At 36.0% G+C, this 17,728-nt stretch overlaps 1 protein-coding gene across 4 annotated transcripts in view; it reads left to right on the plus strand.

The window, feature by feature from the left end:
- Positions 1 to 17,240, plus strand: part of SREK1 (splicing regulatory glutamic acid and lysine rich protein 1) — a 55,756-nt gene extending 38,516 nt beyond the window's left edge. For all 4 annotated transcript variants that reach the window (XM_079916914.1, XM_079916915.1, XM_079916916.1 and 1 more), the window contains 2 exons: positions 11,484 to 11,628; positions 12,713 to 17,240. In XM_079916914.1, the coding sequence (XP_079773040.1) occupies positions 11,484 to 11,628; positions 12,713 to 12,862 (295 nt within the window). In that variant the 3' untranslated portion in view covers positions 12,863 to 17,240. The remainder of the gene's footprint in view (positions 1 to 11,483; positions 11,629 to 12,712) is intronic.
- The last annotated feature ends 488 nt before the right edge of the window (positions 17,241 to 17,728 follow it).

Consider the following 17,728-nt stretch of genomic DNA (forward strand, 5'->3'; position numbering starts at 1 on the left):
TTCTTTTTGTATTAGGGAGATTATTCTTTAGTGATTTGGTTTCAAGTATCATTCCTACTTTGTCATTTCTTCTTAGAAATTGTTTATGAGACTTGATTTTATAGAGATTTTTGATTTTTATATAGTTTAATTCCTCAAGTTTTTTCTTTTGTGACTTCTACATTATGAGTCTTAAAGGTAAAAAAATCTTTCCTATTCCAAGGTTATAATAAAATTCCCCCATTGCTGCTTCTTGTACTTCTATGCTTTTAAATTTTGCATTTACGTCTTTGATCCATTAGGAGTTTATCCTTGTTTGCCATATGGCACATTGATTCAATTTCATTTTATCTTTCTAAATGCTTCTTTGTTCTTCCAATATCATTATTAAAAACTCTATTTTCCTAACACTAATTTGATGTATTTCCTTTGTCATATACTAAATTTTTCTGTCTGTGTTGGAGTCTATTTCTGGGGCTTCTCTGCTGTTGGACTGGTTTGACTGATGATTTGTGTACCAGTAGTGCCCCATGCTTTTAATGATTCAGATTGTATAGCATTTTTAAATATTTAGTAAGGCCCGTTCTTCCCCATACTCCTCATTGCTCTTTTTATGAGCTTTCTTGACCATTCTTGTGTGTTTATTTTTCTGTTTGAACTTGAGTTAGTTGTCTAGGCTCTAGAAATAAAACCTACTGATAATTTGTATTATAGCTGCATTACATTTATTAATTAGGGAAATTGATGAATAGATTATTAAAAAATAAAGCTTTACAAAGGTGAGTCTTTCTGTCCAGGAACATGGATGGCCATCCTTAGTGTTTTTTCATGAATGTTTCAATGTTTATTTCATACAGATTTTATGCATTTTCAGTTTATTTTTAGGTATGTTTTACTTCTTTGTTCTTGTAAATGAGGTCTTTTCTTTCATTATGTCATGTAATTGGAGCTTGGGTTTGTACATAGGAAGGATATTGATTTCTGTATGTATATATTTTCATCCCACTATCTTACTGATGGGTCCTAAGTTTTCAGTTGGTTTTCTGTGGTTTTCTAGGTATAGAAGAGAAACTTTTAAAAAGCTTTCCCCGGGTAGAAGGAGCATGTTTCCCAGCAGGGCTCTTTTGTTTATTTGTTTGTGCGTTATTATTTTTAGGTGAGAATAAAGGAAGGCATAGGATATTTAGGAGGTAGGCCAATTTTTTTTTTTTTAATACTTCGCTCATGAAAGTCAAAACTTTTCTCAGTTGTGAACTCAAAATAGACAAAAAGGTGTATTTATATTTGCAAAGTGTCACTTCCTTCCCCATTCCTTTTACTTTAATCTGCATCCACCCTCTGTAAGTGATCAATTGTTTATCTTTCCTTGTGTTTCTTTTTGCAAAATTAAGCAGATACATGTATTTGAATTTCTCCTTTTCTTCACAAAAGACAGCATTCACTATCACTATATACACTGTGTGTGTGGGAGGGGGGGGTCAGTGACTATACATACCCAGCCCTACTTCCATCCTGAGTTATTTTTTATTTATTTTTATTTTTTTAATTTAATTTAATTTTTTTAAATAGATCTTTATTGGAGTATAATTGCTTCACAATACTGTGTTAGTTTCTGTTGCACAACAAAGCGAATCAGCCATATGCATACACATGTCCCAATATCCCCTCCCTCTTGAGCCTCCCTCCCATCCTCTCTATCCCACCCCTCTAGGTTATTGCAAAGCACCGAGCCAATCTCCCTTTGCTATGCTGCTGCTTCCCAGCAGCCAACTATTTTACATTTGGTAGTGTATATATGTTGATGCTACTCTCACTTTGCCCCAGCTGTGCCTTCCCACCCTATGTCCTCAAGTCCATTTTCTATGTCTACCTCTTTATTCCTGCCCATCAGTACCATTTTTTTTTTTAGATTCCATATATATGTGTTAGCATATGGTATTTTTTTTTTTCTTTCTGACTTAACTTCACTCTGTATGACAGACTCTAGGTCTATTCACCTCACTACAAATAACTCAATTTCATTTCTTTTTATGGTTGAGTAATATTCCATTGTATATATGCGCCACATCTTCTTTATCCATTCACCTATCGATGGACATTTAGGTTGGTTCCATGTCCTGGCTATTGTAAATAGTGCTGCAGTGAACACTGTGGTACATGTGTCTTTTTGAATTATGGTTTTCTCAGGGTATCTGCCCAGTAGTGGGATTGCTGGGTCATATGGTAGTTCTATTTTTAGTTTTTTTAAGGAACCTCCATACTGTTTTCCATAGTGGTTGTATCAATTTACATTCCCACCAACAGTGCAGGAGGGTTCCCTTTTCACCACACCCTTTCCAGCATTTATTGTTTTTAGAGTTTTTGATAACGGCCATTCTGACAGCATGAGGTGATACCTCGTTGTAGTTTTGATTTGCATTTCTTTAGTAATTAGTGATGTTGAGCAGCTTTTCATGTGCCTCTTGGCCATCTGTATGTCTTCCTTGGTGAAGTGTCTATTTAGGTCTTCCGCCCATTTTTTAATAGGGTTGTTTATTTTTATGCTATTGAACTCCATGAGCTGTTTGTATATTTTGGAGATTAATCCTTTGTCTGTTGTTTTGTTTGCAAATATTTTCTCCCATTCTGAGGGTTGTCTTGTTTATGGTTTCCTCTGCTGTGCAAAAGCTTTTAAGTTTAATTTAATCCCATTTGTTTATTTCCGTTACTCTAGGAGGTGGGTCAAAAAAGATCTTGCTGTGGTTTATGTCAAAGAGTGTTTTTCCTATGTTTTCCTCTAAGAGTTTTAGTGTCTGGTCTTACATTTAAGTCTTTGATCCATTTGGAGTTTATTTTTGTGTATGGTGTTAGGGAGTGTTCTAATTTCATTCTTTTACATGTAGCTGTCCAGTTTTCCCAGCACCACTTACTGAAGAGGCTGTCTTTTCTCCACTGTATATGTTCTTGCCTCCTCTGTCATAAATTACGTGCCCATATGTGCGTGGGTTTATCTATGGGCATTATATCCTGTACCATTGATCTGTATTTCTGTTTTTGTGCCAGTACCATACTGTCTTGATTACTGTGGCTTTGTGGTATAGTTGCAAGTCATGGAGCCTGATTTCTACAACTCCATTTTTCTTTCTCAACATTGCTTTGGCTGTTTGGGGTCTTTCGTGTTTCCATACGAATTGTGAAATTTTTTGTTCTAGTTCTGTGAAAAATGCCATTGGTAGTTTGATGGGGATTGCATTGAATCTGTAGATTGCTTTGGGTAGTATAGTCATTTTCACAGTATTAATTCTTCCAATCCAAGAACATGGTGTATTTCTCCATGTGATTGTCATCTTTGATTTCTTTCACCAATGTTTTACAGTTTTATGAGTATAAGTCTTTTGCCTCCTTAGGCAGGTTTATTCCTAGGTATTTTTTTTTTGTTGCAATGGTAAATGGGAGTGTTTCTTTAATTTCTCTTTCTGATTTTTCATTGTTGGTGTATAGGAATGCCAGAGATTTCTGTGCATTAATTTTGTATCCTGCAACCTTACCAAATTCATTGATTAGTTCTGGTAGTTTTCTGGGGGCATCTTTAGGATTTTCTGTATATAGTGTCATGTCATCAGCAAACAATGACAGTTTTAATTCTTCTTTTCCAATTTGTATTCCTTTTATTTCTTTTTCTTCTCTGATTGCCGTGGCTAGGACTTCCAAAACTATGTCGAATAGGAGTAGCGAGAGTGTACATCCTTGTCTTGTTCCTGGTCTTAGTGGAAGTGCTTTCAGTTTTTCACCATTGAGTATGATGCTTGCTGTGGGTTTGTGATAGGTGGCCTTTACTATGTTGAGGTAGGTTCCCTGTATGTCCATTTTCTGGAGAGTTTTTATCATAAATTGGTGTTGAATTTTGTCAAAAGCTTTTTCTGCATCTACTGAGATGATCATACAGTTTTTATTCCTTAATTTGTTAATGTGGTGTATCATATTGATTGATTCACGTATATTGAAGGATCCTTGCATCCCTGGGATAAATCCCACTGGATCATGGTGTATGATCCTTTTAATGTGTTGCTGGCTTCTGTTTGCTAGTATTTTGTTCAGGTTTTTTGCATGTATGTTCATCAGTGATATTGGTCTGTAATTTTATTGTTTTGTGATACCTTTTTCTGGTTTTGGTATCAGGGTGATGATGGCTTTGTAGAATGAATTTGGGAGTGTTTCTCCCTCTGCACTTTTTTGGAAGAGTTTGAGAAGGATCAGTGTTAACTCTTCTCTAAGTGTTTGATAGAACTCGCCTGTGAAGCCATCTGGACCTGGAATTTTCTTGGAAGATTTTTAGTTACAGTTTCAATTTCATTACTTGTGATAGGTCTGTTTATATTTTCTAATTTTTCCTGGTTCAGTCTTGGAAAATTGTTCGTTTCCAAGAATTTGTCCATTTCTTCGTGGTTGTCCATTTCATTGGCATACAGTTGTTTGTAGTAGTCTTTTGTAATCCTTTGTATTTCTGCAGCATCATTGTGTTTCTCCTTTTTCATTTCTAATATCATTGATTTGTGTCCTCTCTTTTTTTCTTGATGAGTATCGCTAAGGGTTTATCAATTTTGTTTATCTTCTCAAAAAACCAGCTTTTAGTTTTATTGATCTTTGCTATTGTTTTCTTCGTTTCTGTTTCATTTATTTCTGCACTTTTCTTATGATTTCTTTCCTTGTACTGACTTTGGGTTTTCTTTCTTCTACTTTCTCTAGTTGTTTTAAGTGTAGGGTTAGATTGTTTGAGATTTTTCTTGTTTCTTGAGGTGAGATTGTATTGCTATATACTTCCCTCTTAAAATTGCTTTTGCTGCGTCCCGTAGGTTTTGGGTCATCGTGATTTCGTTGTAATTTGTTTCTATGTAGTTTTTGATTTCTTCAGTGATCTCTTGGTTATTTAGTAGCGCACTGTTTAGCCTCCATGTATTTGTGTTTTTTAGTTTTTTTCCCTGTAATTGATTTCCAATCTCATAGCGTTGTGGTCAGAAGAGATGCTTGGTAGGATTTCAGTTTTCTTAAATGTTCTGAGGCTTGATTTGTGACCCAAAATGTGATCTATCCTGGAGACTGTTCCATGTGCAATTGAGAAGAAAGTGTATTCTGCCACTTTGGGGTGGAATGTTCTATAAATATCAATTAGATCTATGTGGTTTATTGTGTCATTTAAAGCTTGTGTTTCCTTATTTATTTTCTGTTTGGATGATCTGTCCATTAGTGTAAGTGGGGTGTTAAAGTCCCCTACTGTTATTGTGTTCCTGTCGATTTCTCCTTTCATGGTTGTTAGCATTTGCCTCATGTATTGAGGTGTTCCTCTGTTGGGTGCGTAAACATTTATAATTGTTATATCTTCTTCTTGGATTGATCCTTTGATCATTATGTAGTGTTCCTCCTTATCGCTGTAATACTCTTTATTTTAAAGTCTATTTTATCTGATGCGAGTATTGCTACTCCAGCTTTCTTTTGATTTCCATTTGCATGGAATATCTGTTTTCATCCCTTCACTTTCATTCTGTATGTGTCCCTAGGTCTGAAGTACGTCTCTTATAGACACCATATATACGGGTCTTGTTTTTGCATCCATTCATCCAGTCTGTGTCTTTTCGTTAGGTCATTTAATCCATTTACATTCAAGGTTATAATCGATATGTATGTTCCTTTTACCGTTTTCTTAATTGTTTTGTTTTTGTGGGTCTTTTTCTTCTCTTATGTTTCCCACTTAGAGAAGTTTCTTTAGCATTTGTTGTAAAGCTGGTTTGGTGGTGCTGAATTCTCTCAGCTTTTGCTTGTCTGTAAAGGTTTTAATTTCTCCATCGAATCTGAATGAGATACTTGCTGGGTAGAGTAATCTTGGTTGTAGGTTTTTCTCTTTCATCACTTTAAGTATATCCTGCCACTCCCTTTGGCCTGCACAGTTTCTACTGCAAAATCAGCTGATAACCTTATGGGGATTCCTTTGTATGTTATTTTTTGTTTTTCCCTTGCTGCTTTTAATATTTTTTCTTTGAATTTAATTTTTGTTAGTTTGAGTAATATGTGTCTTGGTGTGTTTTTCCTAGGGTTTATCCTGTATGGGACTCTCTGTGCTTCCTGGACTTGGGTGACTATTTCCATTCCCATGTTAGGGAAGTTTTCCATTATAATCTCTTAAAATATTTTCTCAGACCCTTTCTTTTTTTCTTCTTCTTCTGGGATGCCTGTAATTCAAATGTTGATGTGTTTAGGGTTGTCCCAGAGGTCTCTGAGATTGTCTTCACTCCTTTTCATTCTTTTTTCTTTATTTTCCTCCTCAGCAGTTATTTCCACCATTTTGTCTTCCTGCTGTATTCATTCTTCTGCCTCAGTTATTCTGCTATTGATTCCTTCTAGTGTATTTTTCATTTCAGTTACTGTGTTGTTCATCTCTGTTTGTTCTTTAGTTCTTCTAGGTCTTTGTTAAACAATTTTTGTATTTTCTCAGTCCGTGCCTCCATTCTATTTCCAAGATTCTGGATCATCTTTACTGTCATTACTCTGAATTCTTTTTCAGGTATATTGCCTATTTCCTCTTCATTTATTTTGTCTTGTAGGTTTTTACCTTGCTCCTTCATCTGTGACATATTTTTTTGCCGTCTCATTTTTTTTTATGAGTGTGATTGTATTCCTGTCATACTGGTTGTTTGGCCTGAGGCTTCCAACACTCGAGTTCGTAGGCTATTGGGTAGAGCTGGGTCTTGGTGCTGAGATGAGGAACCCCATGAGACCTCACTCTGATGAATATTCCCTGGAGTCTGAGATTCTGTTAGTGCAGTGGTTCGGACTCGGAGCTCCCACCACAGGAGCTTTGGCCTGACCCCGGGCTCGTGGACCAAGATCCTGCACGCTGCCTGCGGTGCCCAAAAAATAAGAATAAATATAACAAAGTAAAAAATAAAATTAGACTAGGAAACTAACAGATATGTTCGGAAGAATATAAAAATAAAAATACAGATGAATCAACAACTGGAAGGTACATCAGTACCACAATAGTAAAAAAGGGGGAGGAGGGAAAAGAAAAAGAAAAAAAGGCGGGGGAGAGAGGTCTTGGCTGTGGAGGGTGGGGCCTAAGCAAAGGCGAGGTTTGGGTGGTGGGCGGGGCCAATGCTCAGGACCCCCAGGGCTGCAAGAGGCCCTGGGGGCTGTGGGGAGCTGGCTTTTAGGCCCAAGGAACAGAAGGGGCCCAGGAGTGCCCCCCACCCCTGGTCTCAGAGGGCAGGGAACCTCACCTGGGAGCCCAGCAGGCTTCCTGGGCTCGAGTGGGCAGGGCAAACACCCTCCTCTCCTTTCCCGCTCCTTCAGTCTGGGAGGGCCCCTCCCGCCTGCCTCTCCTGATGTCCCCAGCCTCCCTCCTATGCCCCCGAGGACCCATGCGTCCTGGAGGGGGTTTTGGAGGACAGGATTGGCCTGGGAGCTCAGTAGGCTCCACGGGCCTGAGTGGGTGTGGCAGTCATCCGCTGCTTCCAGAGGGCTCCACCTCGCTGCCTCTCCTGATCTCCCGGCCTCCCTCCTATGCCCCCAGGACCCAAACTGCTTGGAGGGGGCTTTGGAGGGGAGGCACCAGCCTGGGAGCTCCGCAGGCTCCGTGGCCCGAGTGGGCCAGGCGATCACCCTCCATCCTCTTCTGCTCTTTCTGGAGGGTCCCTCCCCCCTGCCTCTCCTCATCTCCCCGGCCTCAGGGATGCCGATCCTGTCTGCCCTCCTCTTCTCCTCCCCCCTCAGTCCCCCTACATCCTACCGGTTCACTTTAGGGTTCCCCCCGTCTCCTTAGGCATCAGAGTCCCCCACCAGTGGCTGGCAGGCGCCCTCTGAGTTATTTTTTAAATTGAGGGGTAGTTTATGTAAAATAAAATTCACCCTCAGTGCATTTCAGTGATTTTTAGTAATTTTCATTGCATTTTTCTTAAGAGTTCACAGGGTTTTTTTGTTTGTTTGTTTTTGCGGTACGCGGGCCTCTCCCGTTGCGGAGCACAGGCTCCGGATGCGCAGGCTCAGTGGCCATGGCTCACAGGCCTAGCCGCTCCGCGGCATGTGGGATCCTCCCGAACCAGGGCAGGAACCCGTGTCCCCTGCATCGGCAGGCGGACTCTCAACCACTGCGCGACCAGGGAAGCCCAAGAGTTCACAGTTCTGTGCAACCATCACTGCTACTTAGTTCCAGAACATTTTTTGTCACTTTGAAAGAAAGCCTGTACCCATTAGCAGTTACTCCCCATGGCTCCTTACAGCTACGAATCTACTTACTGTCTCTGTGGATTTGCTTGTTATGGACATTTCATATAGAGTCATATAACATGTGTGGCCTTTTTTTTTTCCCTAATATTTATTTATTTATTTGGTTGCACTAGGTCTTAGTTGTGGGAGGTGGGCTCCTTAATTGCGGCTCCAGGGTTCCTTAGTTGCAGCTCACCAGCTCCTTAGTTGTAGCATGCGAAATCGTAGTTGCAGCATGCATGTGGGATCTAGTTCCCTGACCAGGGATCAAACCCGGGCCCCCTGCATTGGGAGCATGGAGTCTTATCCACTGCGCCACTGGGGAAGTCCCTGTGCGGTCTTTTGTATCTGACTTCTTTGACTAAATGTAACATTTTCAAGGTTCATGCATATTGTAGCATTAATCAGTACTTCATTCCTTTTTAGGGGTGAATAATATTCCACTATGGATAAAACCAGGTTTTGTTGTTTAACCATTCATTAGTTGATGGACATTTAGTATTGTTTCCATTTTTTTGCTGTTATAAATAATGCTGCTATGAACATTTGTGTACAAGTTTTGATGTGGACATGTTTTTGTTTCTATACCTAGGAGTTGTAATTGCTGAGTCATATAGTAATCCTCTCTTTATCTTCTTGAGAAACTGCAAAATTGTTTTCTGAAGTGGTTGCATTATTCTGTATTCCCATCGGCAATGTACAAGTGTTCCAGTTTCTCCACATGCTCACTGACACTTGTTATTGTCTGTGTGTAATGGTATCTTGTTAAGGTTTTGATTTGCATTTCTCTAATGATTAGTGATATTGGGCATCTTTTCATGTGGTTATTGACCATTTGTGTATCTACTTCAGAGAAATGTCTATTCTAGTCTTTTGCCCATTTTGAATTAGATAATTTGGTTTTTTGTTAAGTTTTAGTTCTTTATATTCTGGTTGTTAATCCCTTACCAGATAATATGATTTCCATGTATTTTTTTCCTATACTGTGGGTTGTGTTTTCACTTTCTTTGAGTAAGTATCCTTTGATGCACAAAAGTTTTTTAATTTTGATGAATTCGAATTTATCTGTTTTTTTCCTTTCATTGCTTTTTGCTGTCATAGCCAAGAAATCATTGCCAAAACCAGTGTCATGAAGATTTTCCCCTGTGTTTTCTTCTAAGGGTTTTACAGTTTTAGTTTATATATTTAGGTCTTTGATCCATTATGAGATAATTTTTACATATGGTGTAAGGTAAGAGTCTAAAACTTCATTCTTTTGCATGCGGATGTCCAGTTTTCCTAGCAACATTTGTTGAAAAGCTTGTCCTTTCCCTATTGAATGGGTCTTGGCACCCTTATCAAAAATCATTTGACCATACATGTGACCATATATTTCTGTCTTTTCCATTGGTCTGTAAGTCTCTCCTTATGCCAGTACTACACTGTTTTGATTCCTGTAGTTTTGTAGTAAGTTTTAAAACCAGGGATTGTGTGTCTTCCAATTTTGTTGTTAAAGATTGTTTTGGCTATTTGATGTCCCTGGAGATCCTGTGGTTTTTAGGACGGGTTTTACTTTTTCTGCCAGCAGTGCCAATGGGATTTAGATAGGGATTGCATTGAATTTGTAGATCACTTTGGATACTATTGTTATCTTAACTCTAAGTCTCCTGATCCAAGAACATGGGATGTTTTTCCATTTATTTATGTCTTTATTTCTTTTCAGCAAATTTTTTGCCTTTTTGGTTAAATTTATGCCTAAGAATCTCATTCTTTTTTTTTTTTTTTAAATAAATTTATTTATTTATTTTTGGCTGCTTTGGGTCTTTGTTGCTGCACGTGGGCTTTCTCTAGTTGTGGCGAGCGGGGGGTACTCTTTGTTGTGGTGTGCGAGCTTTTCATTGCGGCAGCTTCTCCTGTTGTGGAGCACGGGTTCTAGAGCTCAGGCTCGGTAGCTGTGGTGCACGGGCTTAGTTGCTCCGTGGCATGTGGGATCTTTTCAGACCAGGGCTCAAACCTGTGTCCCCTGCGTTGGCAGGTGGATTCTTAACCAGTGCACCACCAGGAAGGTCCCAAGAATCTCATTCTTTTTGATGTAGTTGTTTCCTTGGCTTTAAGAGTTGTATATAAAGATATATGTACATAAATAATGTAGCAAATGTATTTTTCTTTTGAATATGCTAGTAGTGGTTTTTGTTTTATTTTTTTGCTTTGCAAAAGTTTATGTAGGCATACTAATGAATCTTTTATTTTATCGTACCTGGAATTTTATTTATGGCTAAAAACATCTTCCCCTTCACTCAAGTTAGAAAGAAATTTATTCATGTTTTCTTCTAGTACTTGTATTGTTTCATGTAAAAAATTTAGGTCTCTAATCCATTTGGATTTATTTATTTATTTATGTGAATGAGATATGGACCCAGTTTTGTCTGTTTCCAAATAATAATCCAGTTGTCCCCAAGTCTTTTATTTATAAAAGACAAACTTTGCCCCAGTGATTTGAGATGCCACCCCTTTGTTTTATTGAATTTTCATAGGTACTTGGTTGGGTCTGTTTCCTAAGTGTTTTTATTTGTTCCCCTGGTCTTTGTGTTTATTTTTAAAATATTCATAATTAAGACAAAAAGGTTTAGAATTCCATATTAAGGCTAATTATTTTGAATAGAAGGTGTCTGTTATGCTTCTGATAGGAAATGCATCGTTTTTTTCCCTCTAATTTTAAGGATATGTAATTTTTACAAATGGAACTTGTTCATTCCATCTTCTGCTTAATGTTTGCTCTTGAATTGGTGGATGGGCCTTTTTTGTAATTGTGAATGAGAGGGGAGGGCACATGGCATAATTGGTTATTTGAAGTTCCATGTTTTAGTAGAAGTCATTCAGCCTTACCTGAGAGCCATATCTGATTCTTTATCATTTTTATTCTTTTCTGTTTATTCATTTTTTACTTTGAAAAGATGGGTAAAAAAATATTATATATTTTGTTTTGTTTTATCCTGATTACAGTAGATAAATAAACCTTGAATGTTTCAAAACTAAGAAATTGATAATACAGAATTGTGTTTTATGTGAACACTTGGTGGCCTCTGCGGTAATGACTTGTGTGTCGAAAAAATTAACTGGGTGTGGGGTGGAGTTAGGTGGGCTACAGGACTCATTTATGTTATTTGGTCCACCAGGTTACTGATACGCTTGTTTACAGTGCATTAATGTTAGGTAAGAATATTTTGTCAACATTATAGTGGGTGTTTACTGTTTTAGAAGTTAATGACATATTATTAATATTCTTATAGCAGAAATAAGAAGGATAAAAAGAGAGAAAAAGAAAGGGACCACATCAGTGAAAGAAGAGAGAGAGAACGTTCAGCCTCTACAAGAAAGAGTTGTAATGACAGAGATGGGAAGGAAAAGGTGGAGAAGAACAATACTTCACTTAAAGTAAGAAAGTCGTTCAGTGTTTAGGGTTTGAATAATTAATGTTTGAGATTGTTCTTTATTGCATAGAGGTAATTTTATACTACCAGTGCCTTGTATGTTTTTGGTGCTATTTGTTAAATTGGTAGTTTTTTAACCTAATTTTTGAAGATAACTAATTAATGTAATGTTTACTAGTGTAAACAATTGCACTCCTTATTTTAGAGAATCACAGAATGGCATACAATAAAAATTTTAACTATGTACTGGAATATTTTTACTTGTTGCCATTTTCCTCACTATATTTGTTTTAGCAAATTTGACAGGTGATGTTATCATTGGTTTTGTAATATATACCAAAGTTAGGTTTGTTGAATTAGAATAATTAATGGAAAACCAAATTCCACCAGGTAAGGGTTTTTGTTTTGTTTTCCTCCATTTATTTTTTTTGATAAAATATTTTAAGTACTTGTGAATTAGGTTAATTCCCTTATTATACTGGTAAGTATATTTGTGTTTGGAAATCAGTTATGAGTTCTGAAGCTTTTATCTTACAGTCTTATTTATTCCCATACTGATAGAGGTTTATCATCATTGTAAGTAACATTGATAATATCTCCTGAGCACTTAATACATTCCAGGCACTGTTCCACATGTTCTCATTTAATTCTACGTTAAGTTGAGAGCTGAATTTGGACTGTTCTTGAACAGTCTTTGGTAGGAGGAATAGTGATTTCCTTTTCTACATTCCCTTGTTTTTGCTTCTTTGGTATCCAGATTACAAATCTGTCCTGGCATCTATGGGAACTGTTTTACTTTCAGCCGATCAGTTCCACCTTTCAAGTCAGTCAGCAACGTTTGTTGAATTCTTTCCTAGAGTTTCTATTTACCTATTTTGTTCTAACTTAATCTCCATAGATTGTCCTATCTTTTATTAGAAGTACAAAGGACATATTGATACGTTTGTATATACTATTTATATGAAGATGTAATGAGAGATAACACCCAGTTTGACTAATTCACAAAAGATAGTTTTAGCCAGAACTAGATGTAGTAGCAGACAAGTCTTGAGAAAAATATTAAATGTATACCTAAATATTCATTGTAGGAGAAGGAGCACAATAAAGAACCAGATTCAAGTGTGGGAAAAGAAGTAGATGACAAGGATGCACAAAGGACTGAGGAAAACAAAGTACAGCAAAATGGGAATTGTCAACCAAATGAAGAAAACCTCTCTACCAAAACAGAAGCAGTATAGGACCTACAAATGCACCTCTAAACACACGCTGGAATAGAATCCAAAGCTTTGAATTCTCTCAACAAGATGTTAAACAGTGAAGAAATCCAGTAGAGCATAAAGATATGAGCTAACAGCTTTTTTAGTTGTTAGGTGACTTTGTGGCCATCTTGTTACTGAGTAAGAAAATAAAGCATGGACATCGTGAAAATAACAGGTGTTACCCAAACTCCTCATCTTCTAAAAGCTGTGCATTTCCATGGTGGCTGACACACTTGTCATGTGGTTTGTTAAGTGTTTGCGAAGAACCATTAAAATAAATGGGACATTAAAGATCTAAATTTGTACTATCCATTAAAGACTGGAGATAAGCATTGGAGGCTCTTTTAAAAAATGCTAGTAACTGATTTTGTATTGTTTTACTTTTTTTTTAATTTCAATATATTACAGATTGATGATGTGCTTGAAATTGGTGCAAATATATACACACCCTTGTAAGTGCGGAGTATGTAAGAAGTTTTAACATTGACTTCACAGGATTTACAGTGATTGTGTTAAATTCTCACTATTGTGTTTTCTTTTGCTCACTGTTTAGGACAGCAGTTTTTCTTTAAAATAGTTTTACAGATTAAAGTTGCTTACATGAGTGGATTAAAAACCAGCTGACAATGCATGCTACTGTTCTTTTTCAAAAGGAAGAACAACTGTGTTGAATACTAATAATATATTAGTATTCAGTGTTCAGAATCATTGGGTCTTCCCACAAAGTAACCATTTCTTTTTGAACTCTTTTGACATTTCCAAGCTTATTATGAACAGTATCACAGTGTGTGTTGTCAGTTGTAGGTGGCAAAGGTGCCATTTATAATAAGAAAACTGGGTTTTCAAAATGGGCTATGGGAGCACAAGCTGAAGCTTTAGTGCCTTCTACAATGTGGTATACTGTTTTCTAGAATTTTATATGGACTAGTCATTCTCAATTCATATGGAATTTAGATGGATATTCCATTCCCTCCCATAGAGAAGTGTGAAAGTGGTATGTCAGAAGAGCGTCTTACTTGGTTCACTTAATATGAGAGGGAAGTGTGTTTTCAAGAATGACTTGAGAGCTTAAAACAGCAATGCAGTTTTGGGACCATCAGTTTCATACTGTGATAATTGAAAATGAAGCAGCATGTTCTTATTTTACTTAAAGCAGAACACTTTAGTTGTCTACATTGGATGGCCTTAATTATTACCTCTCAATCATCGTCTCATAAATGATGTGCAGAAATTGTACTTAAAGGAGAACATATGAGTTTGTCTTATGTGTAAGGATGTGTTTACTTAAGCTTAAAATATAGGTCATCCGACATTGTTAGGCACACTTTTTGCAGAAAGTATGCAAGTAGTAAAATGACAACATTGCTAATATTTTCCCCCAGAACACAACTCATAGTTTCAGAACTCTTTTCATTGTTGTATTTCCAAAAGTTATACCTTTTAATTAGCATGTTATTTAAAAAATCAAGTATAATTAGTTTAATGCAGTCTAATACAATCAAATTACTCAGTTGCCTTACCTCATGGGAAGAGTTACTTATAGATTTAAAAAGCTGAGTAGCACATCAGTTACTTGGTTTCAACTTGAGTTTTCTTTTAATGTTAATACTATTGAAATTTAAGTATTTGGTGAAGAATGGAAAGAATTGCCCTTATTGCAAGTAATGAAGCCTGGTTTGATTATGAAGCTGCTTAATTACTCCTCATGTGTTCAGAATTACTGTTTCTTTTTTTCCTTTTTTTCACTGTGTACATTAAAATTTTTGAAAATGCTTTACTATGTAAAGTATAGATGGTCATTTTAATCATTCAACCACATACGGTTGGCTGGTAAACAGCTTATTTTGATATAAGAATGCTTGGGTGTATATGGAAAGATTGTGAAGGAGTGTGTGTGTCTTGCATCAAAGCTTCTTATTTATGATATGTAAGTAGAATAGAGCAAATGTTGTTTGAATCTTTGTTATTTTTAGTACTGTTTCTCTAATAAAGCTACGTATTTTAGAGGAAAGTATTTGTTCATGCATTTCAAAACAGCATCTTAGGTTTGTCCTGTTCTTGTTTTAGCTGGCATAGAAATTGTTTTGATATGGAGAGTGCATGTTTGTGTGGTGTGTAAAGCCATCATTTAAAGTTTGAGTATTTTCTTGTACTCTGGACTCTATTAAATGTTTTTTATGTTGGTAATTAACATAGTTATTTGGTTCCTGCTGCCAGTTATTTTTCTTGATGAGGTTTATTCATCTTTAAAACAGTCATACTAATCTTAACAGACACTGATTTATAAAAATTGGGCATGAATAGGAATACAAGAGGTCCGGAGAAAGTGAAATCATTTTCTTAAACAGGCTTATGGAAGCAAAGCTTTCTAGGGTCTAGAGGTACTGGAGGGAAGGAGGGAGTGTGTGAGTGTGTGTGTGTGTTGTGTGTAAGACAGAGAGAGAGAGACATCTTTTTCTCTTTGTTCACTTCTAAGAGCTGATATGTTTTCTTTTATTTTTTTCTTGTAAGGTATTTTTTTATTTCTTTAAAACTGTCTCTTTCATCCCAGGTAGATATTGTCAGGAAAACTTGAGGTAAGGCCAAGAAGACAGCCATTTTACACTTAATACCTTCTGTAAATTATCTTTTTCATCTTGATTATATAGCGAGTACATTCTGTTCCTTAAATTGTAGTTGCTATTCATCATTCTAGACAAATTCTCTTGGTCCTCTTGTTCTTGCTTTTCAGCATTGTGCACTTAACTGGTAATAAAAGATGGTCCTTCATAAGCTAGCCAGTGTCATGTGAGGAAACAAGTATAAAACCCTCAACTTCCACAGCTATCTCATTATTTTCCATTGAATCTAATTAACTTATAGTTACGAACACACTAGTCAGCTTGTGATTTTTCTGTTTAGAATCATTTTTTCCAAGGGGTTCAGTATATGCTGTGTTGATCTTTAGAAGTATCATAGAGACTTAAATTTTGACATGCCTCAATTAAAAGTAAAAACCGGCATTTAGAATCAATTTTTTTTTTTTGTCAAGAAAATAATTTCTTTTGTGGTATTAGTCATCTTCAGGATGCTCATTCATTCCTATATATAGGTTGCTACCTTTGAAATTAAAAAAAAAAAAACACCTTGAGCCAAATCTGGTCTCAAGATATTATTCAAATTTAAGGATTATAATATATACTAATGGCTTTTAAAAGTTTTTTAAAAACCTATTTGGAATAGTATGATTTGGTTTAAATCTTTAGTAGTTGAATTAGCAGTTAAAATGAATTCTTTTTGAGGGATGCATTAAGTAACATTTCAGTGGGACATTTCTTATATTTTCATTGGAAGATAGTATCTGGTTTTAACTGGGTAAGTTATGAAGTAGAGCTGTTTCCACAAAGTAATTATGTTCCTTATGTGTTTTAAATATTTTTTTAAAAAAATTCACTGCCTATATACTTAGATGTTCTCATGTTTATTTACTAATGTAATAGTCATTTAAAATTAAATTGTTTATTTTCAAATCTCAGAAGTTAGTGCTCTCAAAGGGCTAAATGATATTTCTGGAAGCAGGAGTCGAGTATAAATGTAATAAAATAATCTTTTAAAATAAAATTCACTTCCCTACTTAAACTTGGGTTTGTGGGTGAATTTGTTTTTCTTAAATACAATTTTATTGGTGATTCTGCCAAAGAGTGGTACATTATTTTAAAAATAAAAGCTAAAGCTGAAGGTAGGTTGGATTTAGTAACTAATAACTAGATTTCTTTCTATTCCATTTAAGGTACTTTTATAGTTTCTAGCAATTAATTTATTATAATTGTTTATATATAATACATTTCTTAACATACTGTTCTTAAAAGCAGATTTTTAGCCTGTTGCCTGATTTTAAATTTACTTTGTATCTAGCTAACATTTTAATTTTGAGACTTGCCAACTTTTGTAAAACTTCACAAATTTTACCATTAAGATTTATTTTCCAAGGATTGGAGTAGAATAATAGTTCTCTCCATTCTTGATTAACTTTTGTTTGCTAGATAGATAATTTCTTAACTGTATATGTAAGTTCAAACTCATGAAATTCATGCTGAATTAGAGTTGAAGAGATTGAGTTCCACCAGTTTAAGGTTAGTGGTAGGCAAAAAACTGTTAGGAAACACGCTACAGAATTCTCTGATTTCCACAGAAGGTTACATTTGGGTGTACTGTGTAGTTGTATAGGTAGTTAAATTTAATAGTTAAATATGACTCTCCTTCATCTTAATTAGGTTAATACAGTAGTGCTATTCTTTACATAATGCTATGGATTATCAAGGGAAGGGTTCAAAATGTAAACAAAAAGGTGCTGCATAGATGGTGTATATTCTGTGAGTAGGACTACTTCCATATGATACTAGTAAACATTTATCAGATGCTGCTGCTATTGTGTTGCTATATTTTTAATAAAATGAAAATCTTGAAATCTTTCCACTGTTGAGTAGTAATTTCACCGAATTCTAATGTATTTGCATATTTACAGCTTATTTTTATAACTGAAAGGTTTGGTAACAGCCTCTTTAGGGTTCAAAATTACCACCAAAATAGAGGTTTTTGATCATTGGGTGTACTTCATGTTGTGTGGCAATAACTCTAGTCAGAGCTTTGCATCTCCAGCATTTTGTAGTGTTCCAGTAAGTGATAGCAGCTCTTTGAATCTCCCTTTTGTTTTCAGAATCAACTTTTTACTATGGTATTTGCACAATGAAAATTGCCACTACTTGTCTTTTAACAGCAAGTGGAATGCCTTCTCCAGTATTATCAAAAGTATAACTCTCCATTTGGTAAATGAGCTGTGTACTTGGGGTGGTCATTTAAGTGAGA

The sequence above is a fragment of the Stenella coeruleoalba genome, assembly GCF_951394435.1.
Source record: "Stenella coeruleoalba genome assembly, chromosome: 3".
In the NCBI taxonomy this organism is placed as follows: Eukaryota; Metazoa; Chordata; class Mammalia; order Artiodactyla; family Delphinidae; genus Stenella; species Stenella coeruleoalba.